General features: G+C 34.5%; 2 protein-coding genes across 3 annotated transcripts in view; one reads left to right on the top strand and one right to left on the bottom strand.

Annotated features, from left to right (window-relative positions):
* LOC118282285 (uncharacterized) overlaps nt 1-17,726 on the bottom strand; it is a 108,127-nt gene that overhangs the window by 23,969 nt on the left and 66,432 nt on the right. For both annotated transcript variants that reach the window (XM_035603281.2, XM_035603280.2), the window contains exons 3-5: nt 3,594-3,774; nt 273-334; nt 17-184 (exon numbers count right to left, since the gene is read on the bottom strand). In XM_035603281.2, the coding sequence (XP_035459174.2) occupies nt 17-184; nt 273-334; nt 3,594-3,774 (411 nt within the window). The remainder of the gene's footprint in view (nt 1-16; nt 185-272; nt 335-3,593; nt 3,775-17,726) is intronic.
* LOC118282286 (uncharacterized) lies at nt 8,724-11,277 on the top strand. Its single transcript, XM_035603283.2, has 4 exons — nt 8,724-8,981; nt 9,640-9,815; nt 10,094-10,260; nt 10,802-11,277. Exons 1-4 carry the CDS (start codon nt 8,813-8,815, stop codon nt 10,995-10,997), a joined length of 708 nt encoding a protein of 235 aa, XP_035459176.1. The 5' UTR covers nt 8,724-8,812; the 3' UTR covers nt 10,998-11,277.

Raw genomic sequence — 17,726 nt, forward strand, 5'->3', positions numbered from 1 at the left:
TAAACAAAAAAGTTACCTGAAAAGAACATGACGCGAGAACTTTTTTGGAAGCGATAACCACTTTGGATCTAAAGGCGGAGCAGTTACTATTGAAGACAAGTCTTTCCGTAGAGATAGCGTGGTGTAAATATCTTCCTCTGCTAGCAAAGTGAAGGAGTGCCAGTGGGTGTGCAGCAGTGTGGCTCTGTAAGTAAAACGAATAACATTTTTCAAATTTCTAATATTTTACTACCACTTCATATTATTACTTTAAAACTTATTAAGACATTTACCTGAGTGCGTGTAAAGTTTCCCGAGCAGTGATTTCCAGACGAATCTCTAGTGGAAGCAATTCCTGCGAACGAAACAACCCTCATAAGTCCACATAAGAAGCTGCATTATAATAATAATACCGTTAATTCGGATGGCCCCAACCCTCATCAAATAGTAATTGAATACTCTTCTGACGCCAAGATTTGACCATAATCTGTATAATTTGTATTTGAGTGGCAATATCCTAATCATGTCGCGCTTTTTGAGGTTGTTATTAGTCTACGTCGAGTCGTAATCGGCACGAAAGTGGGTAATAAATGGCCATAATTTACCGCGACACCCGTCCCACATTCACAGCCCGAATACGGGATATTGCGGCGAATATCTCACCTCTGGCAAAAAAGTTTTCCTGCAGAAACCTGGCAAATATATGTTCCCACATCAAGAATATTATGCACCTCATAAAAATCTGATTTGCTCCACATGTGACAAACTCGCGCGTATCTTTATTTGTGTTTTTAAGACAGTGCCGTGTTTAACAACTTTTTGTATCTTGTTTGTTCTTGGAATCTACCAAAATAAAAAGCAGCATAATACAGATGTTTTTCCTTGGTTTCAGTATTTATTATCACGTTACATATACATTTTAAGATAACAAAAATAACATGTAAATTAGTTTAATTTCCTACTTTTAATGTGTAATCGGTTAAGAATAATACATAATTTGTAATTTCTATTTCATAAACTCACTACAAAAGTTTAATATCTTATAGTGAAAGTTAATTATGAAACCCTACCCAGTAGAGAGAACGTACAAAGAAAAGTTTATCACTAAGATGATGTGGGCATTCCCGAGCGCGCTCAGTGGGAGAATAACTGGATTCCGCAGCTCGAAACGTCAACTTCAGGGAACTCCGCATAAACCCACGTCCACACACAGCTTAAGCGACGGTGGCGAACTAATTTGCGTACGCTGTCAGAGCATTTTAAACACCAAGTTTGAATTTGCAAGTCACATTCTCTCACAATTGCGAATGCACAATATTTCCTGAAACCAACAACGGTAATATGCGGTTTTGCATATATTTACGAGCAAATCGTGAGGATATTTTTGTTGAGAAAATAACTCCTGTTATTGTTACAATTGCATTGTTGAAAATGTAGTTAAAATGTAGAGGCGTGCCTTTTGTTAAAAAGATTTTACGTGCGCGCGACAAAAAAGCTACATACAAAAGGTGGTCCTGCCGAAACGGCGATAGCGAGATTTATGTCTAAAACTAAGGTTCATTTACGAAGCTTAGCCGTTAGACCTTACAAGTTCGAAGAAAAGGTAAGGGAGATATCTAATAATGTCATCAGCATATCCTATAAATAATGTCTGAACGTGTCGCGCGCACCGTCAGTTGGTGCGGCCGTCACGTAGACGCATTATTTCACTGGCTGGTTGCCTATTCCCGACTTTATCATAGCAAGGACGATTAATAGCTCTGCATAAATGGAACCGTTGGAAGACTACTAACCAAAGACACCGGCGACACCGACGACAGGCCGTGTTTTTTACGATACAACCGTATAATTTTTGTTTTATCGCATGTGATTTATCTGAATTGAGTCCTGCCAGTATCAGGGAAACCAAAGGATTTTACGCGCCCCAGCCGAGCAATAGTCGTAAAGCGTGAGCAATCGACGTATCATCAATAGTCACTTTGCCTGTTTATTTACGCTAAATATTGTTCAAAAGATAACAAATAAATGCACCTACATTTTCCCAGTATAAAAGCAGGAACAAAAAATGTGTTGTTTCACGGGTAAAGTTCTTTAACATTTTTTGCGAAACATTCCGCAAATAGCGACGCCTTATTTAAAATTCTGTATAACGTGATGGTAGTAGATTAGGTGCTCTGTTTAAATAAAAAGGCGTCGCGTATGTTGCCTCGATGGTACTTTCGCTATCGATGCAATGTCACGTGTGTACAAGTCACAGCGTAAAAGGTAGATATGTTTTGATAGTAGCTGGTATGTTTCAGATTCAAACACGTTTACGATGCATACGACGTATTGTAAACGTAGTACTATTTAAATATGCGGGTACGATTGTACGTTGTACGTGCTTATTTTTCTTTCATTCTTCGTGAACTTGTATATTATACGTTTTTCAGGTATGATTCCTATTTCAATAGATAAAATAAATCTTTAATAAGAAATGGTACTGTAATTACTGTACAGGCTATTCTATTACATTGATAGTATCAAAACGGTCGAGTCATTTTCGCCATAACTTTCGGTCATACTGAGTCGAATTCCTAAAGAAGACTATTTCGTTTTTGCAACAACTGCAAAGGAAAAGTTATACCTGCAGTTGGACGATAATAATAAAGCAACAGGTGATGCTTTACCTTCATCCTCTTGTTAACTGGAGACTTATTAGCTACCTATATTTTAAAGGAAATAATTCTGTTAAAATAAACTAAATATTTATTATCAACTCTGAAGGAAGAAGGAAAAAGAATCTTTATGTTTATACTTTTATAAAGTTATAGTCGTATTATATTTTTAGTGTGTGTCCTGTGTATAAATATTTGTATAACAAGGTCAATGTAATAACCTTTTTCTTGATGATGATTTGATCAATAAAAAATTTTAAGAAAAACAAAAATAAAGTAGTATAACCTGAACCTAGAATAGTCCTGTAATCTGATAATTCCACAAATAGAAGCCGGGCGATTCAAATGACAATGCCAACAGTGGCCTATAGCTAGTTGAGTAGTATTTACAATACTAATAACTAAGTCCCCAGTGAAGCGAGCCAATTACCGTGGTACCCGTCCGGACGATTTGTTGTTGTGGCCGCGAAAATGCCGTCTAAATATTAACAAATGAGAGAAACCAACAGTCCCTTTATGTAGGTATAATTTAAAGATTTAGCAGCCGTCGGCGACGTGAAAATGATGATGGATCGTTCGCGGGCTAAGGACCAAAAATGTGTTTGAAGGATGGCGAGAAAATGTGTTGCTGGGCCATTTTGACTACACACGTGCGTATATTTTAATATAATATGTAATTGAGTATGATAAATATTTTCGGTTATCAACTAGGCAACTATAAACCTCTTCATAATTATTAGTGTGTCGTTATAATATTCGACTTTCATGATGACAATAAGTCATTCGATACCATATTACGTGCTTGTTTTTAGAGAATAAATTATGTTATGATGATTAAAAGTTCGTCTTTTCAAATCAAATGGACGCAAAATACGTATGATGAGCAGGAAAAAGTATGAATAAAGATTAATTGAATCGCATTTTATCAGTTGTGTCAGTTCTATAATTAATCCTTACGTTGGCGATGGTGTAGGAGAGGTGCACGTGAGAGGGCGAGGCGCGCAGCACGGGGACGCCTGCGCGGGCGGCCGCCGTCACCACCGCCGCGGCCGCGCTGCCGCCGCCGCACACAAGCAGAGCCGCCACGCGCCGCCCGTCGAGCGCCGAGCATGTGCGCTCGAGCACCCGAACACCGAACCTGGAAAAATACTTGAGATAAGCTAAAAATATCGTCAGAATCGCGGGGAGCCAGTGAATGCAGGTGGCGGCTTGTCGTTCTACGTGGAGGACTAAGAGGGAGGCCTTAAAAGGATAAGGAGGGGAGAACAGTGGATGTCTCCCGGCTGATGATGAAAATGATGAAGAAGCTAAAAATTTTACAACGAGTCCTAAATCTAACAAAAATAAAAACTTTTTTTACCACTACTGTAGTACAAAGATGAAAATCAATTACCACAAACGTTTGCAGATGATTGTCTTTCTTAAATACCTGGACATATATGATATATTTAAGAATTTGGATAAACCGAAAAGAGAAACTTCGAGAATAAGTACCTACTTTACTTATTACTAGCTTTTGCCCGCGACTTCGTTCGCGTGGAATAGTGACTTCCGGCAAATTTTTGGTTTTAACCACATAGTTCCCAATCTCGCGGAATCTCTTCAAAAATGAGACGTAGAAGATATTCCAGGGAACTCTTCAAAAATCAACATAATGAGCTCTGCGTTTGAATTTAATAGATGTATACTCACTTAGGGCATTGAAAAAATTGTTTAAAAACGGACTTAAACTAAAGAAATATTATAATCTTTCCGAACTTAAGATGAAAACTAACTTAAAACTAAAGAAAGCTACGAATTACGAATTTATAACATTTAAAAAAGAAATTATATTACAACCTATCCTCTATGCTATAATAACCAAGCTTAAACTAAATAATTTAAAAGAAACGACTTAAATCTAATCTATCTAATTAATTAATAAATTAGACTTACAATTTTATTAAAAAACTAACTACAGTAACTACTAATAATCGATATCAAACTAAACCTACGTTAAATAATTTAACCAGAAAACCAGAAAAACCCAACAAATAAACTTATTAATTGACAAATACAACGAAACCAATTTATTTAGAATATACGAAACAGCAGGACCACTACAGACAAATAGTCATACGACTGATAATACACTTTTTCTACGATAGTACCGAAGCGCTCGGCCGATACCCAACCAAATGAATGTAACGAAACCATAGCGCGATCTATTTCTATTTTTATTTTTTGATTTTTGAAATAAAACTATCCTATGTCCTTTCTAAGGTTCTAAACTATATCTGTACCAAATTTCAACCAAATCCGTCAAATAGTGGCGGAGATTAATGGTATAAGCATAGAATAGTGTTCGACGTGATTCTTTAATTTGACATAACTTTTTTATTTATGAACCGATTAACATGAAACAAACACTAAATGTAAATTGAAGCATACCACAATATATTCGTGAAAACCGCATCCAACTCGGATCAGCCGGTTCTGAGATTAGCGCGCATAGACACACAGACAAACAGACAAACAGACAAACAGACAAACAGATAAACAGACAAACAGACAAACAGACAAAAAAAAAGTTAATTACATTTTTGGGTTCGACATCGACATAACAATAACCCCTGCTATTTTTTTTATTTTTATTTTCATTTTATGTACAGACAGCACTTTTCTACGATTTTATTATATGTATAGATAGATATTAAACAGATCACTTAAATTATTTATTAGATGCCAAAATATGACAGACAATAAATCTCTAATTAAAATTAATGATTCCACGATAACTTTGCCTACTGATTTTATTAAAATATTATTTTAGTATCGTAATAACATTATCCAATCTGACGCATGACTCAAACTCCTAGAACTAATTACTTCACGTGATTAATCAAAATAACTTTTACAAATGGCAATTTATTATCCTTTAAATGTTTCTCCCAAAGTTTCATCACAAGTTAATAAATTCACGTTTTACGTAATTAGTTGATTGGATTAATGGAATTTATGCTCTTATTAATTAATTTGTTTTATAAATGTACTGAAATGCAACCTCATCTTTGTTATGAAGGGCAATTTTATCTCAACAGTTACCAAAATAATGAGTAGGCAAATAATACAGGTTATGAGTTTTTACTTAAACTCGAAAGCTCAATAAATCCTCAGCTGAACCAAATGAAAATCAATCAACAATGCTCTTTCAGATTCTGTGAAAATAAATTACGGTATTACTGAATCTTTTTTTCTTTATTGAGCGGGAAAAAATATCCTCCAAATGACTTCTCCCGAGGTGAGAGGGAGTGTCAGACTCTTACTGGCTAAAAACCACCCTGTTTCTACTCCTGCTTTTCGAGCCGGAGCCCCGGTAAACCCACTGGCTCCGGATCTTGCTGTACCTACTGTAGAATGTAAATAAAAATGTAGAATACATTTATCTTATAACAATATTTAACTAACTTTTGCTTGGATAAAAATCGAGTCTCCAGTAAAACAATATTTCCCTACTGTGTAGAGAAACATGTTTAAACATTGCGTAATATTTTACCGTTTATCATAATAAATATCTTAAATGTCTGCCTTTCATTTTAATAGGTTAGCTTACATTCGCGTGAATAAACTGAAGCATTCCAAACATAACTAGTGAATTTTCATAAATATTTTAAAGTTCATTTAATGCATTTTTGCGTGGGTTGTTTTATTATCCCAGGAAAGATTATTCAGTAGTGTATAAATAAAATGTCACTTGTTCTAAAACATGTAGTATTATTTTTTATTAGAAACATACCGTATCTATTTATTAGTTACACAGACGAATTTGAGGCTACTTACTTACTACTATTAAAAAATATCAATATCAACAGCTTATAAAGGTAAGCGTCCAAAGGCCCACATCGTATGCATCGCACGCATCGTACGCATTCCGTTTGACGTCATCAATACGCATCGCATGTAGGCATTGCCGATAATGCGGTCCGTACAATGCGGCTCTGTGGACACTTACCTTAAGTGGCCACTGCTGACCAAATGCCTCTTCGCGCATGGAGAAGGTTTGAGCATTAATAATCGTGCTTGCTCAGTACGGGTTGTCGATTTCAAACTTATAATTAGAAATTATAAACTCAGGTTACCTCAAGATGTTTTCCTTCACCGTTTATCAGTAGTGTCTAAATAATCTCTTAAAGAATATACAAAACATTATATCTTTAACCGAATAACTAACGTAAGCATCCTTATTTTCGGAGCTCGATGAAAATTCCCTATAGTTAGCTAAAAATACAAAGTTCGGACAGAGGTGACCCTTCAAAATGTTTTTTGAACCCTCCTACATGAGTACCTATCAAACTTTCTGGCCTGTCTCAATTACTGGCTGGATAAATCGAATAAAACATCATTTGTCAAAAAAAGGATTATTTATAAAAAAAAGTTAGGACGAGTTGTTTGTTAGGCAGAATTTTTTAAAGCCATTTTATTATGATGTAGGTAACTTTGACGTTAATCATTTTTATTATGAAATTAAATATTTTATTAGAGTAATTAATTGCTTCTTTTGAGACTGTAAAGAGCTTAGAACTAAGTGGCATTAGTAATTTTTCGAATACTCTTTGTGTTTTTTTTTTCTGTGATATAATCATGGTTCATTATCAAAACACAAATTCCCTAATTTAAACATTGTTTACGTAAATTTTTTCAACGAAAAACAGCAGCCCAATTACTATACTCTATTATAAAACCTCGAGCATTTGTATGCAAAAAGATATCCACAAAATTCCACATTACTTTGAAACGTGACAGTATCAACAACGTCTTCACGCGTAATCCAAAGCGTTGTAAGCAGGAGTGCATAATCCCGTGTCAATCAACTCGGGAGCCTCAACCTCCCGTTAAGTCAGTAATTCATTCCTAAGACAGAGCTGCCACAACTTAAGTGAACATTATAACTCCGAGGATAAATAACATTTTCTCTGAATTGTATTTATATCTCTTATGTTTAACAATATTCTGGATTTTATTTATTGTGTTAAACGTAGCTTATCTTAAGATAAAGCGTCTTGGATTAATTATAATTTTGCGTTTATGTTTTGTATTCTATTCTATTCGTACTACAATTTTAAACTTTATATTACTGCTGAATTTTTCTGTGTAGTGATTTTTCTGTGTGATCCACTATTATTTAGTTTTATTAGTAATTGAACCTAGAACCTCAAGATCAGCTGTTATAGTTTCGATCACGAGTATACCTTCTACAAACTTCTTTCTGACCGTTCCTATCATACTAAAAATTTACTATACACTATAACATTAAATAAAACCCTTTTTATAAAAAGATATTTACTTTCATAAAATTTAATATGTCTAGACAGGCTGAAGATAAATCGTACGTTAAATTACATTTGGGATCATTAGAGCGAAGGGTACGCTAACTGAAGAATAGATTAAATTGAAGTACATTATTCATAACAAAAACGTATTCAGAACTCGAAAGTGGTTGAAATTGCCGTTCTTGGTACATTCATTACTTTCAGTAATGCTTGTCTCTAACATTCCGACATTAAACTATAATATTCAACAAACAAAGAAGGGAGCGCTACTTCACCGTACGTCTAACAATTTCATAATAACTAATACAAACAACATTGTAAGTCTTGCCGTGGCTTTGTACTTGACGTTGTACCCACACACAATATATACATTGAATTTTTGATACACATATGAATACCCAAGTACGCCTACAACTCAATTTTAACCACAATTAGTTCTCCGAGTATCATTTACACGGATCAGAACGCCGCATTGACCTATTTGCATTAGTAACTATACAGCTTGTTACAAACGGTATTTAACAGTAAGCTCACAGATTACATTACCGCTAATAATTTATGTATTATCAAACTATGGCATAAGTGACTTTATGATAATCTTGTAATCGATTCATTTAGTAAATTATGTCTCTAGATCTTATAAAAGAATAATAAATTCAAGTTGTTTTTCTTTTCTAATCACCCTGTTGTTATTGTTATCCAATAACGCGTAAGACCTTGAATAATAACGTAATATACCGACCGAGAGGATAACATCGTAAGTACACTTCAGTCTCAATCCAGTCGTTCAGTGCCTCAGAAGTCGTTTTAAATTTAAAGCTTTAAAAGCGTCTCTGGCTCTAGTCTTTGCTCTTGCGATATAAAGCCATGTCTACCCGCGGGTATCCTAACGTGTGGAGTAATTTTGAACGAATTGTGGAAGACGGTAGGATGTTAAAATTCGAAATAGAAGACATTCCAGAAAGTATGTGGAGTACAGCAGTGGAGTTCATGCTCGGCAACTATATCCGTGAAGATGTGTGGTGGAAAGCCGCTGGTGAGCATCTTCTAGTTAATTGGATTCCTGAACTGAAGCAATCCCAATGTAATGAATCTGTTGGTCGTTCTAATAAGTGTATATTTTTTGCAATTACGAAAATCCCGACTCGTTTCGCTCACACTTTCTTACGCAAGAAAATACGTAAGTCATTAGCAGTTGTATGACCGTGCCGACGCCCAATTACCTCGAGGCCGGGAAAAACCTTAAATGTTCTGTCATTAGGCACCCTTCTCGCCAGTAGTCACTTCGGCCGACTTGTAAATTCTAAACATTGTTTCACGCCATGAGAACAACCGAATAAATTCCATCAGCGACCCACAAAACTCGAGCAAAACATTTTGAATCTTGAAACTTATCTATTACAATCAGAACAGATCAATTTTGCAAATTATCAAGTTCGACTTCGTCTTCAAAGAAAAAGTTACTTAATCCAAATAATGTCGACAGAGTAAATCTTCTTTCACAGAATTAGATTAATAAACACGATTACGAATATCAGTGACATTGAAATTAACCTTATAATCATATTCATTTTGTGAAAGCGCACAGACAAATTGGGTCATACAAAGTTGCTACAGGTCTCACTTGTAGAATTTATAGCTTAGAACTTGTTATAAGGAGAATAAATTAATGTTGTAATGTTCCATACTGACAGGTACAGCGCTAGATTTAGAGGCTGTACAAGAATACCGCGTGCTGCTGACATCGATCATTAGGCAGAAAATGAGCGTGGCGTGCTTCCTCGCTGAAGGAGACGGCTCGGGACGCACACTCGTCGCTGTTAACATGTGCTTGCCGCAGGAAAAGGGACGCTTCGTTGAACACAGGCCGGTAATAACGGTTGTCTAACCTCTCTTCAACCAGCCCTATTATTTCAAAGCGTAAAACTTAAAACCAATTTTAATTTTATTTATATGTACTTTGGTTATAAAATACATTTGGTTATAATAAAATTTAAGTTAATTTTCACGCACTATCACTAAATAACCACAATTTACGCCAAATGATCCAAGTTATTCCTATTATTATGCTTAATACGATTTTCATTTTTTCCATCCTCTGGCAAATGTCAAAACACATACATAATGTATAATGCTTTCACTTTGCAGCCCAAGTCCAAACCAGGTTTATTATCCCTACGAATGTTCGCCGAGGCCATGAAAGTGACAGCGATTTATGATAAATACAACGTGAACACGTACCTCATGGGAGCTGGTTTGTCTGTCGCGCCCGAATACCGGGGTCTGGGCATTGCAGTAGAATTGCTTAAGGCCAGGTAAATTATACACCTTAATCCTCACAAAACTGCCCATTGGCCAGCCTATATTCTGTACCCGTAATTACGGCCCGTCTAATGCCAGGTAGCTGTGGCGAGGGCGACATTTCTAAAGGACTTTAGTAACCCTATTAAGGTCTACGAGGTAATCTACGCCGCTATATCCCGGATAGTGGAACATCTAAACTTAAATTAGGAAAATAGTACAATTTTATACCAAAATTGAATCGAATGCATGCAAAACAAATAGTGTACAGAATATACCTATCAAGTTCTGACGAACTGCTGCTGGGACTAAAGCGAGCAAGTTGCAAGTTAACAAAAATACGTCCCGAACAATTTGCGAACTGAGCGCTCGTGCCGGCTGCGGGAGGAGCAGCGACCGCAAATACATTCCGATGTCAATATCTACGAACTGCAATCCGTTTGGGATCTAACTATACAACGTATAGCAGCTATATGTACAATTCTCCCGAATATTACAACCTTCGTAAAAAAATGTTGTACGAATTTAAGTTAAACGTGTTGCTTTAATTTTCAGAATAAACCTTTCAAAGGATCTGGGTTTCCGTGCAACAGGCGGCGTATTCACAAGTGCAAAGGCACAGCGAGCTGCAGAAAAAGCGGGAATGGAATGTTTATACCACATATCATATAAGAAATTTGGAAAAAACTGCCATATTGTATTTGATTCGGACGCGGAGGACTTGAAAATATACGCTATACGAACTGAATAAACAAATTCAAGTAAGACCGTAATACACTTTGCAGAGAACATATTTATTTTTCTTTTAATGCCCTAGAGGTCGTATTTCAAGAGTCAGCGCTGTACTGAAGTCATGGTCTTGCCAGAAAAAAAGTAAACCTTGATCTTTACGTAATTTAAAATATTGAGAGGATTCTTTTTCTTTCTTTTGTTTTTTTATAGTAAAATGTCTTTGAAACGTCATAGACTTGTAACCATTAGTTTTTATATCTATCTTGAACATGTCTTCGTGAATAAATGTGAAGAGAGAATTAACTTTCTTTTATTTAAAGATAGAGTTTGATTGAGTGAGTGTTGATGGAGCACATTTTTTATTTTGTTCAACGCCGTAATGATTTATGCTACGTCTAAGTTATAAAGAGAATCGTAAACTGAATTCGTGGGAATAATTGTGTATCATAAGAATAAATTGAAAGTCATTACTTGCGCTGTATTAATAACTTGATACTTATTTTTATTATTAATGGCCAATATATTTCAGAATAAAATCATGCTATAAAAATATTGGATAAAATTTAATTTATCATCTAGCATTAAATCTTTGTTTGATATCTAAATTAACGTGTCACTTTATAATTAGTTTTATACACACACGTAAAGGAGATAAAAACCTTTACAAAAATATATTAAACAATAAATATAATATTTTATAGAAACAAAATAACTACAGGTCGTTATTCAACAAGATTATTTTAAGCCGGGTCCAGACAACGTGTAATGTAATCCACCTAATGTAACACGAATTCTTCAGCGCGAGTGTTAAATGTAATGCTCGTACTGCCGTCCAACGTAGAATTCGTGTTACATTACACGGTGGATTACATTATAGTTGACCCGGACTCGACTGCCTAGCGGGTTACCGAGGCTCCGGCTCGAATAGCAGGATTGACAATCGCTTTGTAACGTAACTCCCAAACTAAACTAATAGCTGAACAATATTTCATTTTAGTTTTGAAACAATTGAATACCAACTGTTACGTATGTCTAGTAATATCGGCAAATGTAAATATAAACCTTAAGAATATACAATAGAAACCTTTGTATGTTATATATAGGAATGACAATCAAACAAAAATGTATTCTATTGTATATGTATAGTTAACCCGGAGCTGCAAACTGCGCATAGCGGGTTACCTGCCAGGGCTCCAGCTCGAAAAACAAGAGTAGGAATGGGGTGGTTTTTAGTCAAGAGGAGTCTGACACTCTCTCTCGCCTTGCCCAAGCCGGGAGAACTCATTAGGTGATTTTTCTCCCTCAAAAAACATTGTATATTAGTTAGATCAACATTTTTGTAACAAGGTTTTTTAACAATTAAGAAACTCTTGTGTACGAGAAACCCCCTTGTATTGAATAGAAGTCTGCATTAGCTAACAATCCATATTACGCCTATAATATTCTCATTGTAATAGAGGGAAGCTCGGTGCTAATTAAAACATCGGGCATATTCTAGATATTGTGGGAAAATCCCCTGCAACATAATGAATAATAACTCCTTTGCAATACATGCAAACGCTAATGCACATACATATGTATATTATGTATACGTACGTAATTACAATAAGACAGAAAAACATTTATTTGTTACAGAATTTATAGTTTATGGGCGTAGCGAGTGTACAGATGACTAAATATTACAAGAAATATACACTAATTTCCATTTTACTAACGCTCACCTATACTTGAAGGAGTGCTATTGCTAAGTCAGGAAAGGGTCTTCAAAAGCTAATTTGATAGGTGATATTTAATGTCCTATTTACTTAGATATGGACTTAAATATACTGCCAGAAGATACCGTTTGAATGCTAACTTTCGTAAAATTTAATTTGTTATCTTCTGTTGTTTAGTTCCAAAAAATCTTAGAAATTTACGTAATATTATCCACATTTGTCATCAAATCATGAGTCTCCTTCGTACTACAAATATTTCCATTATATAAGCCAATATATATAATCGGATACAAAACCAAATACTTAATGGAAAAATAAGGAAAAAGAAATAAACTGCTAATGAATTTCATTCCATGAATAAGACATCTCGTGACATAGGTACTAGTTACATTACGAACTAGAACGCTAACAATAATGTAATTATTATACTTTTCCGTGTTTATTTCATGAAACTTTCCGACTCGTGTACCTTTCACTTTGTCACGAATAATTAATATGCAAAGAAATTAGCATTTATACGACACTTTTTTCTCTTAATCAGACGTAAAAAAATATATTATTTCATCAACTTTTTCTAATTAATTTATTAGGAGACAGCTTGGAAAGAGCAAAGTTATATTTTAGAAAAGGCACCTATATAGATGTGTAGAATAAAAAAAAATAGAAATAATGGCTAAGTTTTCAATAGTTCCATAATGTTTCTGTATTAATAAATCCTTCCAATAATCCCCCATGTTAACTAACACAGTCTCCGTGATGTCGGCCCAGAATCCATAACTATACATTTGTGCGCATATTTGCATGTATATCAAAATGTTATCCTCAATAAAGTCATTACGATAAAGCGTGGCCGTGGGTAGAAACGAAGGTTTAATATCAGAACATCGTATCATAAAATATTACTTTATGGTAATGCGATGCTGTATTTCCCTATAGTTTTCGCGTGGAAACATGCAAAGATACGCGTGTGTGGTGTAAATAAAATTAAACTCGACGTTTATTACATACATTAAAACATGTAAGTTATATATAGGAATCTCAGATATATTTGTAAATCTCATGTATGTATGGAAATAAATCTAACGATAATAAAATCTCGCTATAAAAAAAACCCAAAGTAATAGGTAACATTGCTAGAATAGTACCAATATACCAGTAACACCATTAAAAGGCCAACATAAAATATATAAAACTAAATTACTAAACTCTTAGGTATTATACAATGTGATAGGTGTGGGACTTCTAACCCGTTAAGGCTGAGTACTACATCTAATTTTATCGACAAAAAGTAATATGGGTGTTTGAAACCCCAATTGAAAATATTGAACAATAGCGATTTTTGCGGTAAAGATTATTCAGAAATTATTTTTTTTCTCACCAAAACATTATCAAACATATGAAAAAAGTAACGAATTAGTTAGCCAAGGTTATTAGCTACCGTTTGTCGTTTTTTTTTGTTTCTACGACGCATACAGCCTTTGAAATCACATAAAGTAAGAAAAATATTAAAATAGCCATAATTTTAAGGGAGAGGGGATTCGACCCCTTCGACCCCCGACTTTTGTCCATAAAATTAGATGTAGTACTCAGCCTTAACGGGTTAGAAGTCCGAACCCTATCACATTGTATACAAAATGACAGTATCAATTTCTTTGAAAAGATTAACACACTACGTAGCGCTTTGCTACGCCGTAGCACGCTACTAATACGTAGGCCGCAACGCGTCTACACGAGCGGTACTACGACACATTATTATACTGTATGAAGCTTTATCTCAACTTTGGCAGACTAAGCCGCCTTGTGATGGAGCTTGGGTGGGCAAGTTTAGTGTATTATTATTAAATTGTCCCTTAGAACCAAGAACGAGCTACGAAGCAAATTCTTTCACCAAAGAATGACAAACAAAAAGTTGTAAATATTTTTTGTGATTTGTTCATGATAAAAGCAAAACAGATTTACTTTGTTTTTAAGAATCCATTTTTGTTGTAATTAGTATTATCTGTTTTAATGTTTACTTTGTTTGAACTGAAATCGATACCAAGACTGTACAGTCGACAGAGTGAATTAAACATCCCATTAAAATTAGCATTTGGACTGTCCTAGTACGACAGTTTGAACAGTAATAATCGTTTAAAATAACCGTAAACTTGGAATTGCATTCCAGTACAATTGTAAGTACTTGAGGTACAGTAATGACAGGGCTTGACCGTTTACCTCTGTCGTTGAACTTTTACTCCGCGAATATTGAATTTCAGACTCAAGTACTGGTGATTATACTGTTCATTGCTATTTCGTTGAAGAAAATTTATTATTAGGTATTTTGCAAAGACGACTAGTATTTCTTTTTATTTTATTCTATTCGTTAATAAAATATACTTGAACATTATGAAAAAGTAGAGCAAAACTGAGGTACAAATTCTAAATATCTGTAATATTAGGAGATTTATAGAATATCTACTCAAAAAGCGCTTTTGGGTTTTTCAATAATTTCACAGTAATAGCACGGAGTCTGGAAGTATGCTCAGTATATGGCAATAGATTTACCTATTACATGGGACTTACAACACAAATGGTGAAAAGTGGGTGTATATTGTACTGTAGCATTTCACCTGGACCTCAGAGCTCCCCACCTGCTCCTTACAGTGCGCCTCTGCCTATCATATAATCTTAATAACGTGTAAATAATTTTATTATTGGGTATATAATATAATTATCACTAGATAACTAACAGGACTATCTGTAATTAAAAAAAGGATTCATTACTTACCTGTTAGTAGACTACAATAGAACAAACTCTTTGCATTGTTTACAGAAAACAATAGTTAAGTAAACAGGTAAGAAAGTAAATAGGGGTTGCCGGTGAAACCCTAGTAAAAACTACATAAAATACCGTTATTAAGATTGCAGTGAATTTCTTTTCATCTAGGTATACTTTTTTTGCAGGGGGGAAATCATCCAATAGCTTCTCTAGCCTTGGGTGAAGCGAGATTGAGTGTCAGACTCTTGCTGACTAAAAACCACCCCATTCCTATTCATGCTTTGATCCAGAGCCTCGGTGACCTGTTACGTTGTCCGCAGCTCATCTAGGTATATTATGATAATCATATAATTATAGGCGTGAAATATCTACTCAAATTAGTTTCTGAAAAATAATAGTGTATATTAGCAACTAACTGAATTATAATTGTTGACCAAATATTACACAATACAAAAGTAATTCTCAACCCACACAACTACAGGCAACAACCCTAATAAAATTAATTTCACCCACACCGAGAGTTACTTCTAAATTGAAACTAAACGTCAAACAAGAAGTAGTCAAACTGTAGTATCGGTTTTACAATTGCTAGTTTCGAACGGAAATCAAATCGGCGTCACGAAGCGTACCCAATAGCTTAACAAAAGGCCCCGGTGACGGCAAATGTACCGTCAATCCTACATGACCGGAGGACAGATCAACGGTTTCACACCGGAGGAAAATAATCTGCCAACTTAACTGAACTATTTAAACTAGAAATAAAAACTTAATAGCTTTTACATGGAACTGGGAACCTGATAGTCTTTTCATTTGATCCCGCAGTTAAAGGTGCAGGATTTGTGTTAATAAGACGAATGGAAGCAAAGAATTTCTGGCTATAATGCGATAGATTTACAGTGCATTTTAGCAAGCTGGCTTATGTTTAAATCTTTGGCCTATTTGATCCTAGAGCCTAGAATAGGTAATTTTCGAATAGGGAAATGGGGAGTCCAAAGTCAACGCGTAATATTTTTGCATACATTTACCCAAAATAATTTTCAGGTAAAATTCTTCATAACTTTTATTACTATAATTATGGTCACCACTGCATTTACATTTTATTTCGGTTGCATTTGGTAACAACATTTCTTCTTTATGTATAATAGTTATCCAAATTATACTTTTATGTTGAAATGAATATTTTTTTACTGGTTTTAAATAAACAACGCTTTGAAATCCAGAAAGACATACAAAAACTAGAGAACACATCCTTCTCAATAAATTCAAAGGCAGGACACACTTTGTAAACCTCAAATCAATGGGCATTGTTCATAATTTATAAAATTTCGTAATTGAAAAACCATTTCGAGGAATAGACTTACTAATCATTATGGACTAATTAAAAATTTAAAATATTTATTATTTATTGATATTTCGTTAAAATACGGTTGACCTAGCTTGTCCTTCAAATTGCGTCATAAAAGGAGGTATACATTAGGATCGTTGCCTCATGTTTCAAAAATTAAAAAGTTTTGAATCAAACCGACAACTGTCAAATATAAATGTCATGTCAGTTTGTTTCGGTTTTGTTTACAAAAAATACAAAGTTTCAAATTCTAAGTTTCTTCTGCATAAAGTGAAAATGGAATACAGAAAGTGCTTTGTTCCAAGTTGCAGCAGTAATTATAAATTAAGTCCAAACAAAATCTTCGTTCGCAATAGGGAAAACTTACGATAGAAGTGGTGTCGAGAAGCTGGTGCGAAATATTACAAAGTTTATACTATGTATTGTCGCGAAGATCATTTTAATGTAAGTATCACAGAAGTAATATACTCCTCTGATATTGTCAGTCGCATTATTGTCCATATCATATGTTAAATTACGTTTTATCACATGTTTTATTGTTTACAGCCTATATTAAGGTTATTATTATTGACAGTTCTATTCAGACAGCTATTATTGACAGTTTTACTTTTTTAATGCAACCACACTATGGCACAGATACTATCGTTCTGTCCATATGATGACGTCACCCAGATGAAAAAGTGGAAAATCTTAAAAGTGGTTTCTGATCCTTTTATCAAAATATTCAAATTAGTTTCTTTAAATGGTCTATATTATCAAAAAATTCAATAAAAACACAAGGTAATATTTTTTGAACAATGCCCATTAAAGTAAGCGAATAGCATCGTATTTGAAGACCGATTTACATTGTATTACCAAGAGAAAAGGATGATTCGAGAACAAACTAGGACTTTGATCTTTTAGTCGAAGATTCCTGTCTCTATTGTTACA

The sequence above is a fragment of the Spodoptera frugiperda genome, chromosome 20 (assembly GCF_023101765.2).
Source record: "Spodoptera frugiperda isolate SF20-4 chromosome 20, AGI-APGP_CSIRO_Sfru_2.0, whole genome shotgun sequence".
In the NCBI taxonomy this organism is placed as follows: Eukaryota; Metazoa; Arthropoda; class Insecta; order Lepidoptera; family Noctuidae; genus Spodoptera; species Spodoptera frugiperda.

Coding starts and splice junctions, on each gene's coding strand:
- LOC118282286 (XM_035603283.2), top strand. CDS start 8,813: ATGTCTACCCGCGGGTATCCTAACGTGTGGAGTAATTTTGAACGAATT. Junction 8,982..9,639: donor TGTGTGGTGGAAAGCCGCTG/GTGAGCATCTTC, acceptor CCATACTGACAG/GTACAGCGCTAGATTTAGAG. Junction 9,816..10,093: donor GCTTCGTTGAACACAGGCCG/GTAATAACGGTT, acceptor TTCACTTTGCAG/CCCAAGTCCAAACCAGGTTT.